The sequence below is a fragment of the Macrotis lagotis genome, chromosome X (assembly GCF_037893015.1).
Source record: "Macrotis lagotis isolate mMagLag1 chromosome X, bilby.v1.9.chrom.fasta, whole genome shotgun sequence".
Lineage (NCBI taxonomy): Eukaryota > Metazoa > Chordata > Mammalia > Peramelemorphia > Peramelidae > Macrotis > Macrotis lagotis.
In genome coordinates this window covers 253,959,677-253,979,222 of record NC_133666.1, presented here as the reverse complement: position 1 = coordinate 253,979,222, position 19,546 = coordinate 253,959,677, and the positions used below count along the sequence as shown (strand labels likewise).

Genomic DNA, 19,546 nt, shown 5'->3' with positions numbered 1-19,546 from the left:
CCTTGTATTCTTTGTACTTAAGGAAGTCTGGTTTCCTCCAGAAAACACCCAAAAGTTCAACTTCTGTGAGAAACTTTTCTTGATTCCCCTTAATAATGATGCCTTCCTCCATCTGTTAGCTCCAGTTTGTCCTGGATGTATCTTGTTTGTATGAAGTCATTTTATGTTGTCACTTCCAGGCTTGTGAGTTCCTTGAGAGCAGGGTCTATGGTATACCAGTAAATGCTTATAAATGGAGACTCCTTCTCTCATTCTGGATTAGGAAGAAAAGAAAGAATGCTCTTTGCTCCCTAGTGCTGCTTGGATCCCCTTCCTATGTCTCCTTCATTTTATTTCATATATCTATGTTTAGTCATATCTGACTCTCCATGTCCCCATTTTGGGGGTTTTCTTGGCAAAAATAATGGTATGGTTAGACATTTCCTTCTCCAGTTCATTTTACAAATAAGGCAACTGAAGAAAACAAGAGTTAAGTGACTTGCCCTGAGTCATATAGCTAATAAGTGTCTGGGGGGAGATTTGAATCCATGAAGCTGAATCTTCCTGATTCTAACCCAGTGTTCTATCCACTGTGCCCCCTCACTGCCACCATCCATCTGCATTCCCTAATAATGTCATCTTCTAACCTCCAAGGACATTTTGATTCCTTTGTCAATGAGTTTAATCCCTGACTCATAGTTTCTGTTCTATCTCATTGTCTCCTTATACTGTATTTCTCTGGAAATAAGATAGGGTCTTATGTTAATTTTTGCTCCAAAAGACACATTAGCATTATTTTCAGGGGTTGTCTGGAGATAGGCATCAGTCCTATGGAAAACATTATTTGATCTATTCTTCTCTTTGCAAGGAAGTTCTTGATGTGTTTAGCATAGTGAGTGCTGATTGAATCCCAGACTGGAGACTTCTTTGGCTATCTCACAAAACAAGTAGCCACATTAAATAGACCTAATATTGTATAACTGCTTATGTGCACCAGCCTTTTTTGGTTTCAAGAAAATAAATTTCTGAAATGCATTCAATCTTATCTTTCTTGCCCTTAGTGATGAGTAGAGGTGGGACTTTGTGTCTGTACTTCAATTGGTCATTAGGTAATAAATTTGGAGTTCATCTGTTTACATAGGTGTAAGTTCAAGTTCAAAGGCACCTGCTTTAATATTTACTCATACATGCTTGTAATTTTTATTGTCATTTATTTTAAATATTAATTTCAATTATATTATTTATATTTATTTATATATTGATATTATTTTACAATTGCACACACCTTGTCGCATGTTACAATGGATGTACTAAATACGCCCATGTGGTTGATGATTTTTACTGGGGCTTATTTTTGTGGTAGGGCCTATATTATGAGCATCCTGAAAAAAATAATGCTGGGTCTTATTTTTGAGGAAATATGATACTTGGAGAATTCAGTATATATGATGTCTTCTCAAACATCCAGACCACCTATTTAATCTATTACTTCAGTTTCCATGATCTGTACCTTCACTGTCCTCATGGTGATATCTCCTGCCTCACCATGGGGCAGTCAGATGGGGCAGTGGGTAAAGCACCATCCCTGAAGTCAGGAGGACCTGAGTTCAAATATAGCCTCAGATACTTATAAGCTATGTGACCTTAGTCAAGTCACTTAACCCTTTTTGCCTCACATCCAGGACTTTCTTCTGTCATCCTAATACATCTCTGACCACTTCACACTGATGGTTCTGGAGGAGAAAGTGAAGCTGATGACTTAGCACAACCCTCCCTCACTCAGATCCAATTCATGTGCTTGTCATGGCATCACCTCCCCAATGTCATAGTCTTTTTCGAAAATGAAGGAGAAACTTCATCAGGTAGTATGATAGATCTAGAACCAGCAGGTATGTCAAAGGTCATCAAGTTAAACTATCTCATTTTCCAGAAGAGCCAACTGAGATCTAGAGATACAAAATGATTTTATGATCTTTTATGATCCAGAACTCTAAAATGCCTCTCCATATTCATAATATGTTTCTTTTTTTTCTTTTTTTTCTTTTTTTAAGGTTTTTTTCAAGGCAAATGGGGTTAAGTGGCTTGCCCAAGACCACACAGCTAGGTAATTATTAAGTGTTTGAGACCGGATTTGAACCCAGGTATTCCTGACTCCAGGGCCGGTGCTTTATCCACTGCGCCACCTAGCTGCCCCCCTTTCTCCTTTTTCTTGAAATAGTTGGTGACTTCACCCCCCATCCTGATCCCCAAATCCCATTGACTCTTTGCTGGTTTTACTTTCCCCTTTTTGCATTCTTAACCTTATAGTTTTCCAGTTCAACTGTGTACAAATTATGATACTTAATTACTTGTCCCCTTGAGAACTAGAATTGTGTTTTCTCTTTGCTTCTTTTGTTCCTCAGCATCTTACACATGGCTTTGTACATTATAGGCAATTAATAAATACTTTGTTGAAAGAAGTGTACAGATTTGGAATAGATATTTGAGATAATCTAGTCTAAAATTTCTCATTTTACAATTTGGGAAACTGAAACCTAAAGCAGTTAATCACTTGCTCAAGATTTCACAGGCAAATGACTATTTATGTATATTAGGAATTAGAGATGATAAATGGGTTTATATGAAATGTACAACCCACCACTTTTATGGTGTATTCTAGTAATACTTTTTAACAGTAAATTTATTGATCAGTTGTATTTTTATTTCACAGATGGATAAACTATTAGGATGAAGGAGTGAGTGTCATTTATCAGCAATCAATGTTTTAGTCCTTTAGGTGCTCTGTTTTCCCTTGTGAATAAGCATATATGTATACGTCCATTGTCCAAAATGATCATCAAGAGAACCAATGCATCTTGTGATGGCATAAGGACCTTTGATTAAGGAATTTTAAAACTTTGAAAGGGCATAAAAATTATTTCTTTTTCCTGGAATGTTGTTATGGTGACAATTCCCAAGCCATCAAAACTCATCAGCCTCTTACATGGGATGGTGAGTCTTAGATATTTAATCCCAGAATTTGGGCTTAAATGTTTGAAGTATTTGTGTCTTTTTAGGGAGTCCAGGTGTGGAAATAAAAAAAAAAAGACATAGCAGTTGTCTTAAATGAAATTGCATATGTTAAATATCTAACATTAGAAGTGTTGGAAATAATTGACCTAAGGATGGATGACCATCTGTCAGGGTACTTTTAAAGAGATTATTGTCTTGGGTAAATAACTGGATTGGATGAATTCTGGGGTGTTATTCACTTTCAGAGATGTGATGAGTCTTAAGAATCCCTTCCAATTACCTAGCTGTGTGATCTTGGGCAAGTCACTAACCCCATTACCTTGCAACCCCCCCCCCCAAAAAAAAACAGTATTAAGACTTTCCAATTAAAGACTATCAGACAGCCTTCTATGGGGGGTAGGGGGAGGGAAGTGAGATTGGGGAAAAATTGTAAAATTCAAAAAACAATTTAAAAAAACGATCCCTTCCATCTTCTTCACCCTAATGTATAGTTCCTATGAGTACTGGATGAAGGTCTACTACAGAAGAGATTCTTAGAAGTGAATTAATGCAAGGAAGTAGGAGCTGTGGTGGTAAATTGTGTGGGCATGGTGGGTGAACCGAAATTTCTAATTTCAGTAAGAGCAGAGGCTATATACTCTTATCAGTATTTCCCTATTATTTTGTCTCCTTTTATTCTATCTTCTTCCACACCCCCAAACCCTCCAGTCAAGTAATGTTAATGTGACTTAGTTTTGAGTCAGTAACCACTTGATTAAGAGTAACTATAAGTCCCTTAGACTGAAGAAAAATGGAAATGTAGGTAGCCAGTGTGATGAGAGGGGAAGCAAGTTCATTTGTTCCTGAGTAACTTATAGAAGTTGTTTGTTTTCTGACCAAGTTTCTATTATTTTGCTCAAACTACATTAGGATTTTTTATTATAGAGGTGACTATAATATAGGCATAGACTAAGATGATCTCTTAACAGACCTTTTTAGTCTTAAAATCCCATGAATCTGTGTTAGGAAAAAACTCATTTACTTCTGCTAGTGTTTTTTGTTGTTGTTAGACAAAGAACTCATGCTGTTTGTCAGCTAGAGCATAGAAATATTTTTATTTTAGGAAACTACTTGTAATAATATTTATTATACCAAAATTTGACCCACATAATAATGTCCATTCTGTGAAGTAAATTATACTCAGAAATGGCAGTGCAGGAGGGTATCTTTTCACAAGATTTGTTTTCTACTTTAAACCTGTCTTTGGCTTTTTACATTCTAAATAATGACAAAGGCTTATAAATTCCATTATTTGAATGTATGGAAGCTAAGATATGCGCAAGTTGATATCTTGTAAATTTAATCTCAACAATGTGAATATATCCTGTAAAGGTGTAAAAATCATACAAAACCAAGCCTTATAATGGAAATCTGGACAGAAAGCTAATTAGTCAGTACCTATGAATGGTGTCATCAGTCTAAGTTTTTATTGCATTTTTAATACATAGTTTATCTTGATGAGAAAATGTGTAGACATAGGGTAAGTGTAGCAATTTTCCTTTTACTATTCCCTTAGCTGAGCTGTTATTGCTTGATGTTATTCTTTCAGCAGTCTTTTATTTTTGTCCCAAATGTTTTTGCCTCTGGCTGGTTTTATTTCTTTAAAATGTATGTGTATCCCTTCTCAAAGTGATGCCTTTTGACAGATAATCAATATTTTTTCATACTAGATTTGATGGTGCTATGGTCATAATCCTCGTCTTAGGGTTAGTTAATGGTTGAATACTAGCCTAGATTTTTATCTAATTCATATCCCTTGTTAAGAAATGTACCTTTCCCCCTCAGCCAAGTTTCCACTCAGCTTCTTTATACCCATCAAAGCCCCAGCTGCCCCTGAAAAGTGTTATATAGGTGACACGGGTGCAGTTGTTATCAGAAATTCATTCCACTTGCCAAAGAGACGATATGTCCTTCAGTTTTTTCTTCCAGTTAGACTAATTCAAGCATGACAGAGAAGATGCTCTTGGACTCTAGTTCTGGAGCCAACAATTTGACATTTCCATGAAATCTCTTTATTAGTGGGGAAACTTCCTTTCTTTTAGGATTCTTGTGAAATTGTTGTCTATTCTTTATTACCCTCTTTCTGCTTAATGACAAAAAGAAGCATCAGTTTCTGGCATGCCAGCTGAGGTGAATTCATGCATTTTGTGTGTGTGTGTGTGTGTGTGTGTGTGTATGGGTTTTGAGTCTTGCACCCAGGGACACTTTAGATCTTTCTTAAACTCAGAATCTGGATTCTCTGTAGATGAAGAAGGCCTAACAGCTGGTAAGGTTATCATCACCTGCTGCCTGGCATTGTTTCAGAAACCACAATCTAATATCAGAAGAATGAAATACAGTGCTGGGGGGTGGGAGATCTGGGTGGGAAGGGTACATCTGGCAGAAGAGAGGTAAAAATTGTAATTTGTTTTGCTTTCATAGAAGAATAAATCTATTTTTGAGTGATCATGGGCAGCTACATGGCATGGCAGATATATTCCCAGGACTGAAGTTAGGAAATCCTGAATTCAAATGTGACCTCGGGGACACTTATTATATGGGTGACCCTGACTAAGTCACTCAACTCAGTTTGCTTTAGTTTCCTCATCTGGAAAATAAGCAGGAGAAGGAAATGTTAAATCACTCCAGTGTTTTAATTTTGCCAGGAAAACCCTGAAGGGGGGTCACAGAGAGTCAGATATGACCAAAAATGAACGAACAACAACATCGTGGGTAGTAGTAGTGGGTGAGGAGGGCGTCCATTCTCAACAGTCTTTGTTTTGTTCCTTTTGACAGATAACTCACAAGATTTCTATCTTTTCTTGGCTATTTAATTAAAATGAACTACTGTTTTTTTTTAAACACTTGAAGAAGAATTTATTCATTTGGATGGATTTTGTATTATTTTGGTTTTAGAGATAGTACCACTCCGGTGTATGAGTGTGGAATAAAAATTCTCTGGGGTTTTCATCCTTAAGTGATATCAAATGAAAAGGCCTAAATGGCAAACACACTCTTGTGCTTCTGAACTGATGCCTCTGCTACTGCTGGTATTTCTTGACAAGATAGTTCTTTGTATATCTGGAGATATATGCAAAGGCCAGTTTTGAACATAACATGCAATCAATTTTACTCTGGGGTTAGATTCTTAAATCCCTAAGTTATTTTTAATGGTGTAATCTAATCAATTCATATCAAGCCTAATAGTCTGATGACAGCTGAGAAAAGATCAATGGCCAGTTTAACAGCAAATGCTTAGATAAGAATATTTTGAAATACTTTTTTCCCCCTTTGTGGAATATTTTTATGTGATTCCTTTTTTTAATTTAGGATTTGATTTGTTGAAATGATTCATTTTTCACATTTGCTGACTCTTTCCTCTCATCCCTATCATCATCATCATCACTGTTATTATCATTTATCTAAGCACTCTAAGTTTAGAGATTATTTCATTCTTTGTTCTTTGATCTCCTAGCAAAGTGTTGTGGAGTCCTTTTTCAGTCATGCCCTACTCTTCACTACTCCATTTAGGGGTTTCTTGGCAAAGACACTGGAGTAGTTTGCCATTTCCTTCTCCAACTCTTTTGACAGATGAGGATCTGAGGCAAACAGAGTTAAATGACTTGCCCAGGGTAATACAGCTAGTACATGTCTGATGCTGGATTTGAACTCAGGAGATGTCTTCCTGACTCCAGAACTGGCGTTCTATTCACTGTGCCACCTGTCCCATTGGCACATAGTGGGTGCTTAATAAATACTTATTAATAGGTAGATCAGATTGGTCCCTTAGGCCAAGTGTTTGTGAAGTCCAAGTGAAGTGAATTCCAAGTATTTCAGGTAGTAGATAGAGTGATACTAATATTCTTGTCTCCTATGACTAAAAGGATAATTCTTGATTTAAACAAACACCTAAATCAAGGGAAACTAATTTATTTTAAAGAAGTAATATTAGGGAAAAAAGTAATATTGCTATGGTGTTACTTCAGTGCTATGCCAATAATGAAAACTTAATATTCATCTCCAGGTTGCATTGAATTGAAATAAGATGAGGGTGAGCAAAGTAAACAAGCTGAAACAGACTGTGAAATTGCACATGATGGGAATTTTTTTATACTGCTTATAGGACTTTAAATAGGTTAATAGTCCAGCTAATGATGGCATTTAATATTCCCCCTCCCCTCCCCTATATGTTTTGGTCAGCTGTTAAGATAACTCACAATTTTGAGGGAAATTAACCCCCCCCAATTTCTCAATGCTCCGGTTGGGCATCCACTTGTCTAGGTATTTATGTAAATGGATCGGCTTTCAAGCTGTTGGGTAAATCGCCAGCATCGACTGGGAAGGCAGCTTGAGGAGGGTGCTACGTTTTCTTTTCTTTGATGCCATCAGAAGGATGAGAGGGAGCCAGGCTTGGCCGGACTGCCTGGCAGACCCTCTGGGCCCCGGGGTTTCAGCGTCCCGACGGGCGACCTCCTTTGATTTGCTGAGGCACTTTGCCCTCAGAGTGGCTTCCAAAAGGGCCGTGCCGTGAGCCCCATCCCTCTGGCACCGGGTGGTGCTGCAGTTATTGTTCTGGAGGAGGAGAAGCCGCCCGCCGAGGGCTGGGAAGGAGCATCCCTAGGATTTCCTGGTCTAACAGCTACCCCTGCCTGGAGAAGCGCATTAGGTGGCCAGAGCCCACTTGCTGCTTTGTAACACTGCTGCAAGCTAGCATTCATGATCTCCGAAGTTGCTGGAATGAATAACTAAACTGGAATCAGCTGACTGCCCTGCTCCAATCAGATAAACCGTGATGTAAGTGTTTAGCAGCTGCTAGGATCTGAATTAGCGTGTTGAAGTAGAGGTGTGTGTAGTACATACAGCATGGCTAGACTCTTGTGGAAGGACTAGGAGGAGGCAAGGAGGGAGATGGATGAGTCCAGCATCCTGAGGAGAAGAGGGCTCCAGGTAGGACACTGTTTCATTCTGCAAATGTAGCCTTATTGCAATGCTCGACCCTGGAGGTTTTCAAAGTTGCTGCTTCTTCATTCCTTTACCTTAGACACATATGTGAACAATTTATGGTGCCTACTTGGCAGTGTGATAGATTGAATCTCCAATTACAGGTGGATCACATTCCCGGGCTCATTGAAAGAGGGTTTCATTGTCAGAGACCATAGATGCAATGTGGAGTTTTACACTTTGGTTCTTTGCCCAAGAATAGTTAAATTGGGAGAGCCGAGCTGCCAGCTGATCAGCAGATCTGGCAATACTGACAAGTTCATGCAAAGTCTGTCTAGGTTTGCAACTATTGACTTCAGAAGACGCTGTGACTGGTAACCTGTCGGGACTAACCTCACGCCTCTCAGCTCCTCTCCCTGCTCTCACTGCAGATGTGTGCAGCTGTTGGCAGTCGGAGTTTCTCCTTGTCAGTGATAGGGAAGTTTCTGCCCACAGCTCAATTGAAGTTCCTTTGTAGTTTGTAAATGCTGAAATAAGAAAAGAGATGCACTGGGCCAGTTTGCTTTTGGTGCCTGAGTGTTTTCTAATTAAATTACTGTGATATTAACATAAAAATGCATTCCAAATTGAAACTTGGCAAACAGGAAACTTGGAAAAAAAATAAAACATCTGCTTGGCACTTTATAAGTTTTTTTAAAGCCAAACATAAATGTGTTTGAAGTTTGGATATTTAGGCCTGCCTCTCTCTCTCTCTCTCTCTCTCTCTCTCTCTCTCTCTCTCTCTCTCTCTCTTTCATTGACATTTTGTTAATGAAGTAATTTTACTCTGACTAATCATTAATTAGGCTAGCTTTTTTAGTTCATATTTTCAGAAATACAAACTTAGGAACATAAAGTTTGCTTCACATGTTCAAATTCTTCTAGATTCATTACTTTAAAAAAAAAGTCTTTTAATGTTGACCTTTGATTAACTGTCACACTGTTTTCCCTCCTATCTGTCTTCCCCTTAATTCTAAGTATCAATTTTTAGTCTGGAAAACTCAAATGCCTCATATTAAAGTATTGTAACATATATCTGATTACAATAAGAGATTACATGCATGAATAAAATGTAGTAAATTCAGAATTTAAGGTTAAATGTCATAGGTATTGTTCCAAACATAGGCAAAACAAGGTGCCTCCTTAATGATTTTCAGTGTTGGCCATTGTTTTTGAACATACAGCATTGTTAGTCACCCTCTGCTATGAATTTCCTTTTCTTTGTTTCCATCACATCTATAAAGTTCTTGCAATGCACAGCTGTTTGTCCATGTCTTGCATAGGGTCACTAGTTAAATATGGAGCAGTTCTTTGTTTTAAAGATGATAAACTCCATCCCAGTAAACTGAAGACAAATAACTATATCTTCCTCCAGTAAAGCAATCTGCTGTGGATGCTATTTTTATTTATGCTTTTGAGAACTATAGAACATATATAAATAGAATTTAGAAAAAAACTCCCTTATCTATTTGCTTAATCTTTGTATTCTATAAATGAATATCGTGCAGCTCACATGGATACATATTTCATATTATAGATTATACATTCAAAATGTAGAAGGCACAAAGTCAAAACATTTTGTATTCTTTGGTAGTTGAAATGGCTACATGTTTTTTTTATTTTTGCTAACACTATAAAATATTAAAGGCTATAATCATTTAAAATAATTAAGGACAGAATAACATCTCCCACTTTAGTTCTTAAATTATTCTTAGACACAATATTATCCATTACTTCTCCTAAGAAATGTCTCTCAATGTTCCTACATCTTTCTCTTACCCCCCTCCCCTGAAAAGAAAATATACACAAAGGGGAAAAAAACACAACTTAATACAATATAGTGAAATTTCCTCTAATAGCATTTAAAGTAGCAAAATCACAATGGCACAAAAATAGATTTTACAAACATTTCTATAAAACCTGCTACAGCCTACTGGTAATGCATAAAGAATGTCTGCTTTCTAACATGAGGAGACAAAAGTCTATATAGTGGTGAGAGCTTATGTTTATATATAGAAATGATTACACATATCTGTCCCAAAGTCCCAAACCTTATGAGCTACAACTTCATTTTTGTTTTGAAAATGCCTGTTTTGTTTTTCCGTCCTATGATGGATAATATTTTTTGGGAAAATGACATTATATAGAGCACTTTAAGAAAATCTGAAGTTTTAAAGTATGTAAATTGGGAGCGTGTGTGTGTGTGTGTGTGTGTGTGTGTGAGTGAGAGAGAGAGAGAGAGAGAGAGAGAGAGAGAGAGATTTTGAGAAATTGAGAGATCATTTGCAATACAAGGAAGATGCCCAGGAGGATCCTTATAAATCTTCTAATAAACTTGATCCAGTTGGTATTTTTAAATAAGTTTTTTCAGGTAGCACATTCATCATATAATATGAGATGCTGCCCTATTGGAACATGGGACAGTAGCTCAATATGACTGACATACTTAGCTCACTTAAGTTTTCTGGTCCAGTTTCCTCCCTTGTCAAAGAGGGATGATATTACCTATCTAACTTAGTTCAGAAGTCTGTTGTGAGTATAAAATTATAGCTGCCAAAATATTTTGGAAAAATAAAAGTAGCATTCAGGTCCTCTGGCTTGCTACCTCTCTTGGCAGCTACCATAGCTATAAGCATTGAGGAGGTTTTTATTTTTTAAATAAAAGTATCTGTAGTTGTACCACTCAACTAGTTTCAGTTTTTTTCTTTAGACAGGACAAATAAGTAAGGAAAGTGTGAAAATGTGCTGTTTGATGGCACCTTCAATGTTAGGACAGACAAATAAATTACACTATCACATCACACACAAGGAGTGGATTATAGATAGTTCAATAATGTTTTTCAAGCAAGGAAACTGAGTCATAAATAGGTTAAGTAACTTGACCAGAGTCACACACTAATATTGAAGTGGAATTTGAATGTAGGACTTTGCTATATACTATACCATCTTCCCTTTTAAAAATAAAATTAACAGGGGCTAGGAGGCACAGTGGATAGAGCACTGGCCCTGGAGTCAGGAGTACCTGAGTTCAAATCCGGCCTCAGACACCTACTTGTGTGACCTTGGGCAAGCCACTTAACTTCATTGTCCTGCAAAAAAAATAAAATTAACAGACTTTAAACTTGGGGAGCTCTCAACCATGATGTTTGTGTGTATGCATATGCATATGTATATGCATATGTATATGTATATGTATATGTATATGTATATGTATATGTATATGTATATGTATATGTATATGTATATATATATTAAGAAAGGTGAACTTTGAAAATTATTTTTTTTCTGAACCTATGGTATCCCAGAAGCACAAATTCCTCAAAAAATGAGAACAGAAAGGACTGAGTTGTTCATTGTAAATGCCTGTAGTTTTTCTTCTTTTGAATGGAATGTATTAATATTTTCCGTCCTCCTGATGGCACTTCAATCACAGCCTTTGAAATGAAACGCATGAGAAAGAGGCCCAGTGTTCCTACTGTTAGAATCCAGGAAACTTCTCAGGTTTCATCTCAAAACTGAGAAAATCCTGAAGAATGGATGGGCTTGAGCAGACTCTGGACTTGTGGCAATTTGAATTTCTAGACAGGTCTAATTTATCAAAGGATAACTGGCTCCTTCCAGCCTCATATCCGTCATACAAGAAACACACACACACACACACACACACACACACACACACACACACACACATTTTTTTCATCCATTGGGGAATTAATTGTTTTAGAGACTTGAATTGCTTGATCTTTCTTGGTCATTTTAATGGAAGTATACATATATTATTCCTTTATACCTTAATTGCCTATTAAGGGTGACTAGTTGACTGAGAAGATATGAACAACAGGTAGAATTATGGAGCCAGATGTAGCCACCAAAGAAGTCAGCATCTTTCCCTCTTACTTCTGGCCCCACAGGCTTCCCTTTTCCATTTTAAAAAAATTGGCAATGTGCTTCACTTAAATGCTGACATTTCTGTGTTCAAAGTTTCATTTGGAGCTAAAATGTGAAAATATTTTCCTAGACCAAACAACCTCAAATCTTGCTTAAACTCTTAGATTTTTTTGAGCTTATGTTCCTAGCCTTCCTTGCAATTCTCCTTCCCCACCCTTCTTCTAAATTTCTGTCATTCCTGATTCTGCTGGAGCCTTAATTTGTCTCTGATCTTGCTCTGGAATTCAGTGTTAGGAAGCCTAGAAACAGGTGGGTTTATTTGGATGTTTCTGCAACCAAATACCACTTTAGCAGGACCCGAATGAAGATTAGTCAAGTTGGAATGGCCCAGTGTTTTTCTGTTAGAACCATAACATTCTTATTGTTCTCTTTATTTTTGGCTTTAGATTCCATGGTGCATTCATTCAGTGGGAGTGGTGGTCTCTCCCAGTCTTCATTTGAGAGCTGATATAGTTATGGAGCTGTAGTCTAGTTCAGAGGACTATGAAATCCACATTAGAAACACTTGTGACCAGACTAATGTCTTTTACAACATTATTCTAAGCTAATTGCTAAAGGGGTTATTTTGAGCAGGAGAAATGGGCATGGTAAATAGACTCTCTCTTAGATATTGGGGTCATATTCTCTCCCTAAAGGTCCAAGCTATGCTTGGCAAATCACTTAACCACTTAGGAGTTCTCTTTTTACTTCTAAATATAAAGACAACAATATGATCAAATCTCAGTTATCGAAACTAATGGATTCTAAGGGATATCAAGGGCAATTGAAATTACCACATACTCCTTCTCATAAGATGGTTTTCCTTGTATTCTCCCTCTAACCAACATTGTTAGGGGTATTATTATTATTGACTATTTGGGTGTCGGCTACCCTTTCTTCCTCTGCCTCCTATCCTCTGCCATGCTTATGAAGTGAACAATGATGTTTTCCCTGTTCCATACATAAAGACTTTCTCTACTCATCTAGCATCTTTTAATTGCAATATCCTCTCCCTTCTCTCTATGGATCCAGGATTGCTCATCTTCCAAATAACAACTTAGATCAGTTCTCTTCAATGAAACCTTTAATAGCCACTTAAGATGACAGTGGTCTATTCTTTCTTTAAACTTCTCTGACATTTAATCATCCACATCGCATCTTTTTACATTTCCACATCACCTCTTTTTACACTTAATCATCTAATAATGACTTTACGTTTCTTATTGATTCATTGATGTATGCCTTGTTTTTTCTCTTATTCTTCAGTAGAATTTTGTTGAAGACAGGAAGTATATTTAATAATCCTAATGTTCGAGGTGGCTAGGTGGTGCAGTGGGTAGATCACTGGTCCTGGAGTCAGGAGTACCTGAGTTCAAATCCAGCCACAGACACTTAATAATTACCTAGCTGTGTGGCCTTGGGCAAGCCACTTAACTCCATTGCCTTGCAAAAACCTAAAATAAAATAATACTAATGTTTTGTTCACATCCCTTCTTAATATAATTTTAGAACTGAAATAAAAAAAGACATCCTCCACATTCTCTTACAATCCCCAAATAGTTAAGGAATTATGAATGAGTCCAGGTATTCTGGAAAGCAATATGAACCTATGATAAGAAAGTTACCAGACTTTGTTATGTGTTTGGTAAATGATGACAAAATAAATTGTGGTCTCTGTACCTAATGCAATATTGTTGTGCTTTAAGAATCGATGAAATGAATTGTTTCCTAGACAATAGGGAAGACCTTTGTGAAATGGTACAGAATCAAGTAAGCAGAACCAGAATGATGATTTATAAAATTATTATAAAGAAAACTAGCACTGAGAGAGACTTGAGAACTTTAGACTTGAGACTTTAGAAGGTTTTTTTTTTTTATCAAGCAAAATCCATTCACCTCCTGCCAGAGAGACAATGAACTTAAAATTTAGAAAGACATTCCATGTTTTATGACAAGGTCAGCATGGGAATTTGCCTTCCTAATCTATGTATATTTGTGAGGAGAATTTTCTTTTTTCTTTTTTTCAAACTTTTTTCCTTTTCTTTCTGTGAGGGGAGGTTTAATAGGTTAGAAATACATATAAAGGGGCAACTAGGTGGCGCAGTGGATAGAGCACTGAACTGGAGTAAGGAGGACCTGAGTTCAAATGTGTTCAGACACATAATACTTACCTAGCTGTGTGAACTCAGATAAGTCATTTAACACTATTGCCTTGCAAAAAAGAAAAAAAATATAAATTTAAAAATAAACATCCAAAAATTAGTTGAGAAATAAAGGGACTCCAGCAACAAAAAATGTACATACTTTTTGATCCAGCAATACCACTACTGGGTCTATACCCTGAAGAGATGATGAAAAAGGGTATAAACATCACTTGTACAAAAATATTCATAACATACCTGTTTGTGATGGCAAAGAATTGTAAATCAAGTAAATGTCCTTCAATTGGGAAATGGCTTAACAAACTGACATATGTATGCCATGGAGCACTATTGTTCTATTAGTAACCAGGAGGGATGGGAATTCAGGGAAGCCTGGAGGGATTTGCATGAACTGATGCTGAGTGAGATGAGCAGAACCAGAAGAACATTGTACACCCTAACAGCAACATGGGGGTGATGATCACTTTGATGGACTTGCTCATTCCATCAGTGCATCAATCCAGGACAATTTGGGGATGTCTGCAATGGAAAATACCATCTGTATCCAGAGAAAAACTGTGGAGTTTGAACAAAGACCAAGGACTATTAACTTTTATTTAGAAAAACAAACCTGTTATATTATTATGTAATTTTGCTATCTCTTATATGTTATTTTTGTTCCTTAAGGATATGATTTCTCTCTCATCATCACATTCAATTTGGATCAATGTATACCATGGAAACAATGTAAAGACTGGCAAATTGCCTTCTGTGGGGGTGGGGGAGGGAAGCAAGATTATGGGAAAAATTGTAAAACTCAAAATAAAATCTTTAAAGAGAAGGAAAAAAGATAAATAAAGGGATTAGATAATTTTACAAGCTGGACAAAGTGTCTCCCCAATAAATGAGAATTAGATTGACTTGTAAAATATTTGAAAAAACTTTTGAAAGTCCACAGGCAAGTTCAAACATTTTCTCTTTTGTCTTTGGCACTCAAATATAAAGAAATTTACCATCCAACCTAATCAACAAGCAAATTGTGAATACAATGATGTTTTCATCTATTCAAGAAAAAAAAATTTCTTAATTATTCAAAAACAGTCTGGCCTTTTTAAAAAAATTTATTTAAGGCAATTGTCTTAAGTGACTTACCCAAGGTCAAAGAGCTAGGCAATTAGTAATTGTTTGATGTCAAATTTGAACTCAGGTCCATGTGACTTGAGGGTTGGTGCTCTGTCTAATGTGCCACTTATCTGCCCCACTCTGGCCTTCTTAAAGAAAGATCTCACAAGCCTTTCTCCACTCAGAATACTTCTGTGATATGTTCCTGTGCCCCTAATCCCAATGCCTTCTGGAGAACTGCTTTGCATGCTGCTCATATGGATGGGACTGTTTTCAGCCTGATCTACCTCCACTGTTCTTCTGCTGTGAGCATGTGAGCAGAATGTCTCTGGACCTAAGCTATCAGATTAGATGCAGACACACAGCTCTATAACAAAAGTCAGATCATTTCACAAAAAACAACATTTATTATGGTGTGTGTGTGTGTGTGTGTGTGTGTGTACATATGTATCAGGTACTGTCATAGGTGCTGGACTTCCAAATACAAAAGTGATCCCACCTCAGCCATTCATGGAAGTTTGGTAATATGGTGGACAGCTGTGGAATTAGAATCACAAAGATTTGAGTTCAAATTCAGCCCTAGATCCTAGCTAGTTGTGTGACCTTTGGCAAGTCACTTAATCTTTATTTACCTCAGTTTCCTCAACTGTAAAATAATAGCACCTGCCTCCTGGAGTTGTTGTGAGAATAAAATGAGATCATTCTGATATATAGATATATATGTGTGTGTATATATATATATATGTATATATATTTATATATACAATACATATTGTTTTTGTTCAGTCATGTCTAACTATTTGTGACCCCATGTGAGGTTTTCCTGGCTAAGATAATTGAGTGATTTGTCATTTCCTTCTCCAGCTCATTTTATAGAGGAAGAAACTGAGACAATTAAACCAATAATAAATGAGAAGGTCATGACAATCTCCCATTCTATGCCTTATCATGACAATCCCTGTGATTCCAGAGACCAAAAGAAATTTTGCTGATTACCATTCCTCTATATTGTTCCTATAGCAAGAATAGGAAAGGGTGGGGGGCATTGTATAGGTGGTTGGGGAGGTGAAAAGATGAAGAGAGCTAACATTCTGACCCTTTTCTTTTGAGTGGAATCAGGGTATATGTGGGGACCATGATTTAACTACTTCAATTCACAAATTGAAGAGTGTGAAGGGCTCCCATGACCAGATAGAGAACAATGTCTGCAAAGGACCAGCTGGTGGAGTTGCTATCAGGTGCTACAGAAAAGAACCAGAATAGGGTGTTACGGAGGCCATCTTTGCTCACATGCTTTGAATTGTTGCTATCCAGTCATTCCCTAATAATAGAAGCACTTCTTGCTAAGGACTATGTGGCTATGTTGCCCTTTAAAGAGAAACCTCTGGATGCTAAAGGATAATAAAATCCCATGATTTAGGAAAATCACAGATAACCCTTTTTGATAACTGATTTCTAAGAGTGTTTAGATTGTAAATGTGATGTACATTTGATTTCTGCAATCAAGACTGGAATTGATATATGAAAAGAGAGTGGACACTATGGTATTCATGAATTCCCCAAGCTAATAGGTTCCCTCTGAAAAATGTTTTCAACAATCACTATGATGTATGTTTTAACATTAATGTTGTGTAAGGAAGTGGCTAGAATTTGGTTAAAATTACACATAAAGAAGAGACCAAACTACTGTGTTTTAGTGTCAGACCTTGAAAATAATGTAGTCAATTTTGAAGATGTGGATTTCTTTTCAAAATGCATCCAAAGTTGACAACTTGCATACAAGTCTCATTCCAATGCAATTTGAAAAGGCTCAATGAAACACCTCAAACCAGAGGCTATAATAGAAAAAGCAATTCAACCTTAAATGAAGATGATGAGGATGGTGCTATACTGCTGAAACAGTGAGTGAGTTTAATACCTGAGAGAGATTGCATAAGGATTCATCTAAGATTTTCTTTTCACTCCATTTACATGAACTACCTTTGATTGAAATTAGGGGTACAGGTCTCGGGAGACATGGCATGTATTGTACATTTTCATCAGTTCATTGACATTCTCTTTCTAATTAATCCCTCCTCTCCTCCCCTTCCCTGAAGCATTTTAGGGGGGGAGGGGAAGAAGAAGGGGGAGAAAAATAAAACAAAATGAGCACCTTTTGAAATACTTCAAGATTTAGGTCTCAATAACTGGCTTATTTATAACTGCAGTATTTTAAATTCTTCCTTTTTTTTTCTTTTTTTTTTGATATTTTCCTGTGTACAAGGATCAGTCTTAATATATTGTTTTGCCACATGTGCATACTTAGATAGTCTTTGGAACATATAAAAATCTTACTTTTGTGTAGGACCAGTATAGGAATTTTATTTTTGGTTCCAGAATTTGATGATGTAGACTCTTGCTTAAAGTAAAGAGACTGATAGCTGGATGAATTTCAGTTTAAGTAGAAATTTTCATTATAATATTATATATCATATATTTATCTTATCACTTGTTCCATGTTCCCCACATTGTCTTGGTCCTTGACCTATATCATCCTGTTAAGGGAAACAAGTCACCATTGTTTTGAACATTTAACTTTTCCTGTTGAATCCAAAACTAGCTTACATTCTATTTCTATCAAGTAAGGTTTTAACTAGAGGGTTCTTAGACTGCTGTTGCTGCTGCTAAGTGATGACAATGATAATAATGATAAAAGCTAATATTTATATATCACCTACCTTATGCTGGTATTGAATTAAGCTCCTTTCTAATCTCATTTTAAGCTCATTTAATCCTTACAATAATTCTGAGTGGGAGGTATCATTATTCTCATTTTACAGATGAGGAAACTGAGGCAAATAGAGGTGAAGTGATTTATCCAGGTTCACACAACTGGTGTGTGTTAGTCTGGATAATACATAAAGGAATCAGAGAACACTGAACCAAAACTGTCCTTCTGACTTATAACTGTATGTATGATCATGGGCAAATTAACCTCTTGGTCTCCTCAAAGCTTTCTAGGACAACTTACAGATGAGTTTCTGAGCTCTATTGAGATAGAGAGACTACTCCACACTGCTAAAATAAGAAGTTCTTGATATCTCCCCTCCAAAAATGGTTTGAGTAGTTAACCAAAAATTTATTATTATACTCAATATAATATTTTATGAATGTTATTATATTATTACAATTGTGTGCTGGGGATATAAAGGAAACAGTCCCCTTTCTAAAGGAGCTTCTGTAATTCCACTGAATTGAATGTCACTTGGAGAATTTTCTTTTTAAGTCAGTAATTAGAATCATACTAGAACTCTATTCTAAGGGCAGCAGTGAGCTAATTAGGAATCTTTTTGGTCTTCCCATTTCTGGTAGGTACAATGTATTGTCATTTGGTCTGCATTGAGGTAGAAGTGTAAAAGAAGATGCAGTATTTGGTAGCAAAGTTTAAAGCAGAGCTCAGGTGAAATAAAAAGATTTTTAGGGTTTTGGCCCATGCCTGACCTGAATGTGTAGTTGTTCTTTGAAGGTTCAGGTTGTATAAATTCAGATAGCCTGCTTCTTCGGATGGCCATCAGGTGATACTGTCAATTTTAATCTAGCAACTAATGCAGTCAACTTACTAAGCTACAGAGGGGCTTTTTTCATATTCCACATTCAATAGCAATTAGGAAATCTTCAAATATAAATAAAAATAAATCACATTTTCAGCATTTTAGAAATTTCTGCTATGGGATGGGGCATTTTTTTGCTTGTTTCTAATATCATTTTTTTTCTAGTTCTGTATATTTAGTAGGGAGGAATGATACACGTGCAAAAGTGGAGTGTCAGCGACAGTTATTCCAACTACAAATAGTTGATTCACTTTCCCTCATGTTTAAAATGGCTTCAAGCCTCCATTTGGCCATGTATGCCATATTGTTTTTACTGTACTTTCACCCTAGGAAGACAGTGTGTTGACTCAAAGGATTCAATAGTTTGTAACTTTCTTGACCCAGCAAATATTTTAATGAACATAAACTATGGGCTGCAAGGTGGTACAGTGAATAGAGTACCTGATCTGGAGTCAGGAAGATTCATCTGTTGGAATCAGATGGTGTAGAATTAGAAATGGGTAGAAGACTCTCATTACTTAATGGGAAGCTACTAAAGGTGTTCCCCTTCTGTCTCTAATAGTCTATGACTCTTTGAATTAGAATTTGGAAGTAGCAGAGACTCAGAGAGGGAAGAGAGAAAAAAGAATAGAAGGTTTATAATATGACATTATTAATTATTGTTGAGATTATGGGTCTGAATCCTGTTAAGAAATATTCTATCAATTACTAGAACAGAATCCCATTATTTCATTTATTCTCTGTTCCTCAGCTGGTTCTTGTCCCCTTCCTCTGTAT

General features: G+C 36.6%; 1 protein-coding gene across 16 annotated transcripts in view; it reads left to right on the top strand.

Annotated features, from left to right (window-relative positions):
* The window catches only part of MAST4 (microtubule associated serine/threonine kinase family member 4), an 880,607-nt gene that overhangs the window by 389,116 nt on the left and 471,945 nt on the right, over positions 1-19,546 (top strand). Inside the window, exon 1 of one of the 16 annotated variants that reach the window (XM_074200322.1) lies at positions 5,410-7,956. The exons of the other annotated variants lie outside the window; for them this stretch is intronic. Coding sequence (XP_074056423.1) covers positions 7,918-7,956 — 39 coding nt within the window. The 5' untranslated portion in view covers positions 5,410-7,917. Of the gene's footprint in view, positions 1-5,409; positions 7,957-19,546 lie in introns of those variants that run through there. 16 annotated transcript variants of the gene reach the window in all.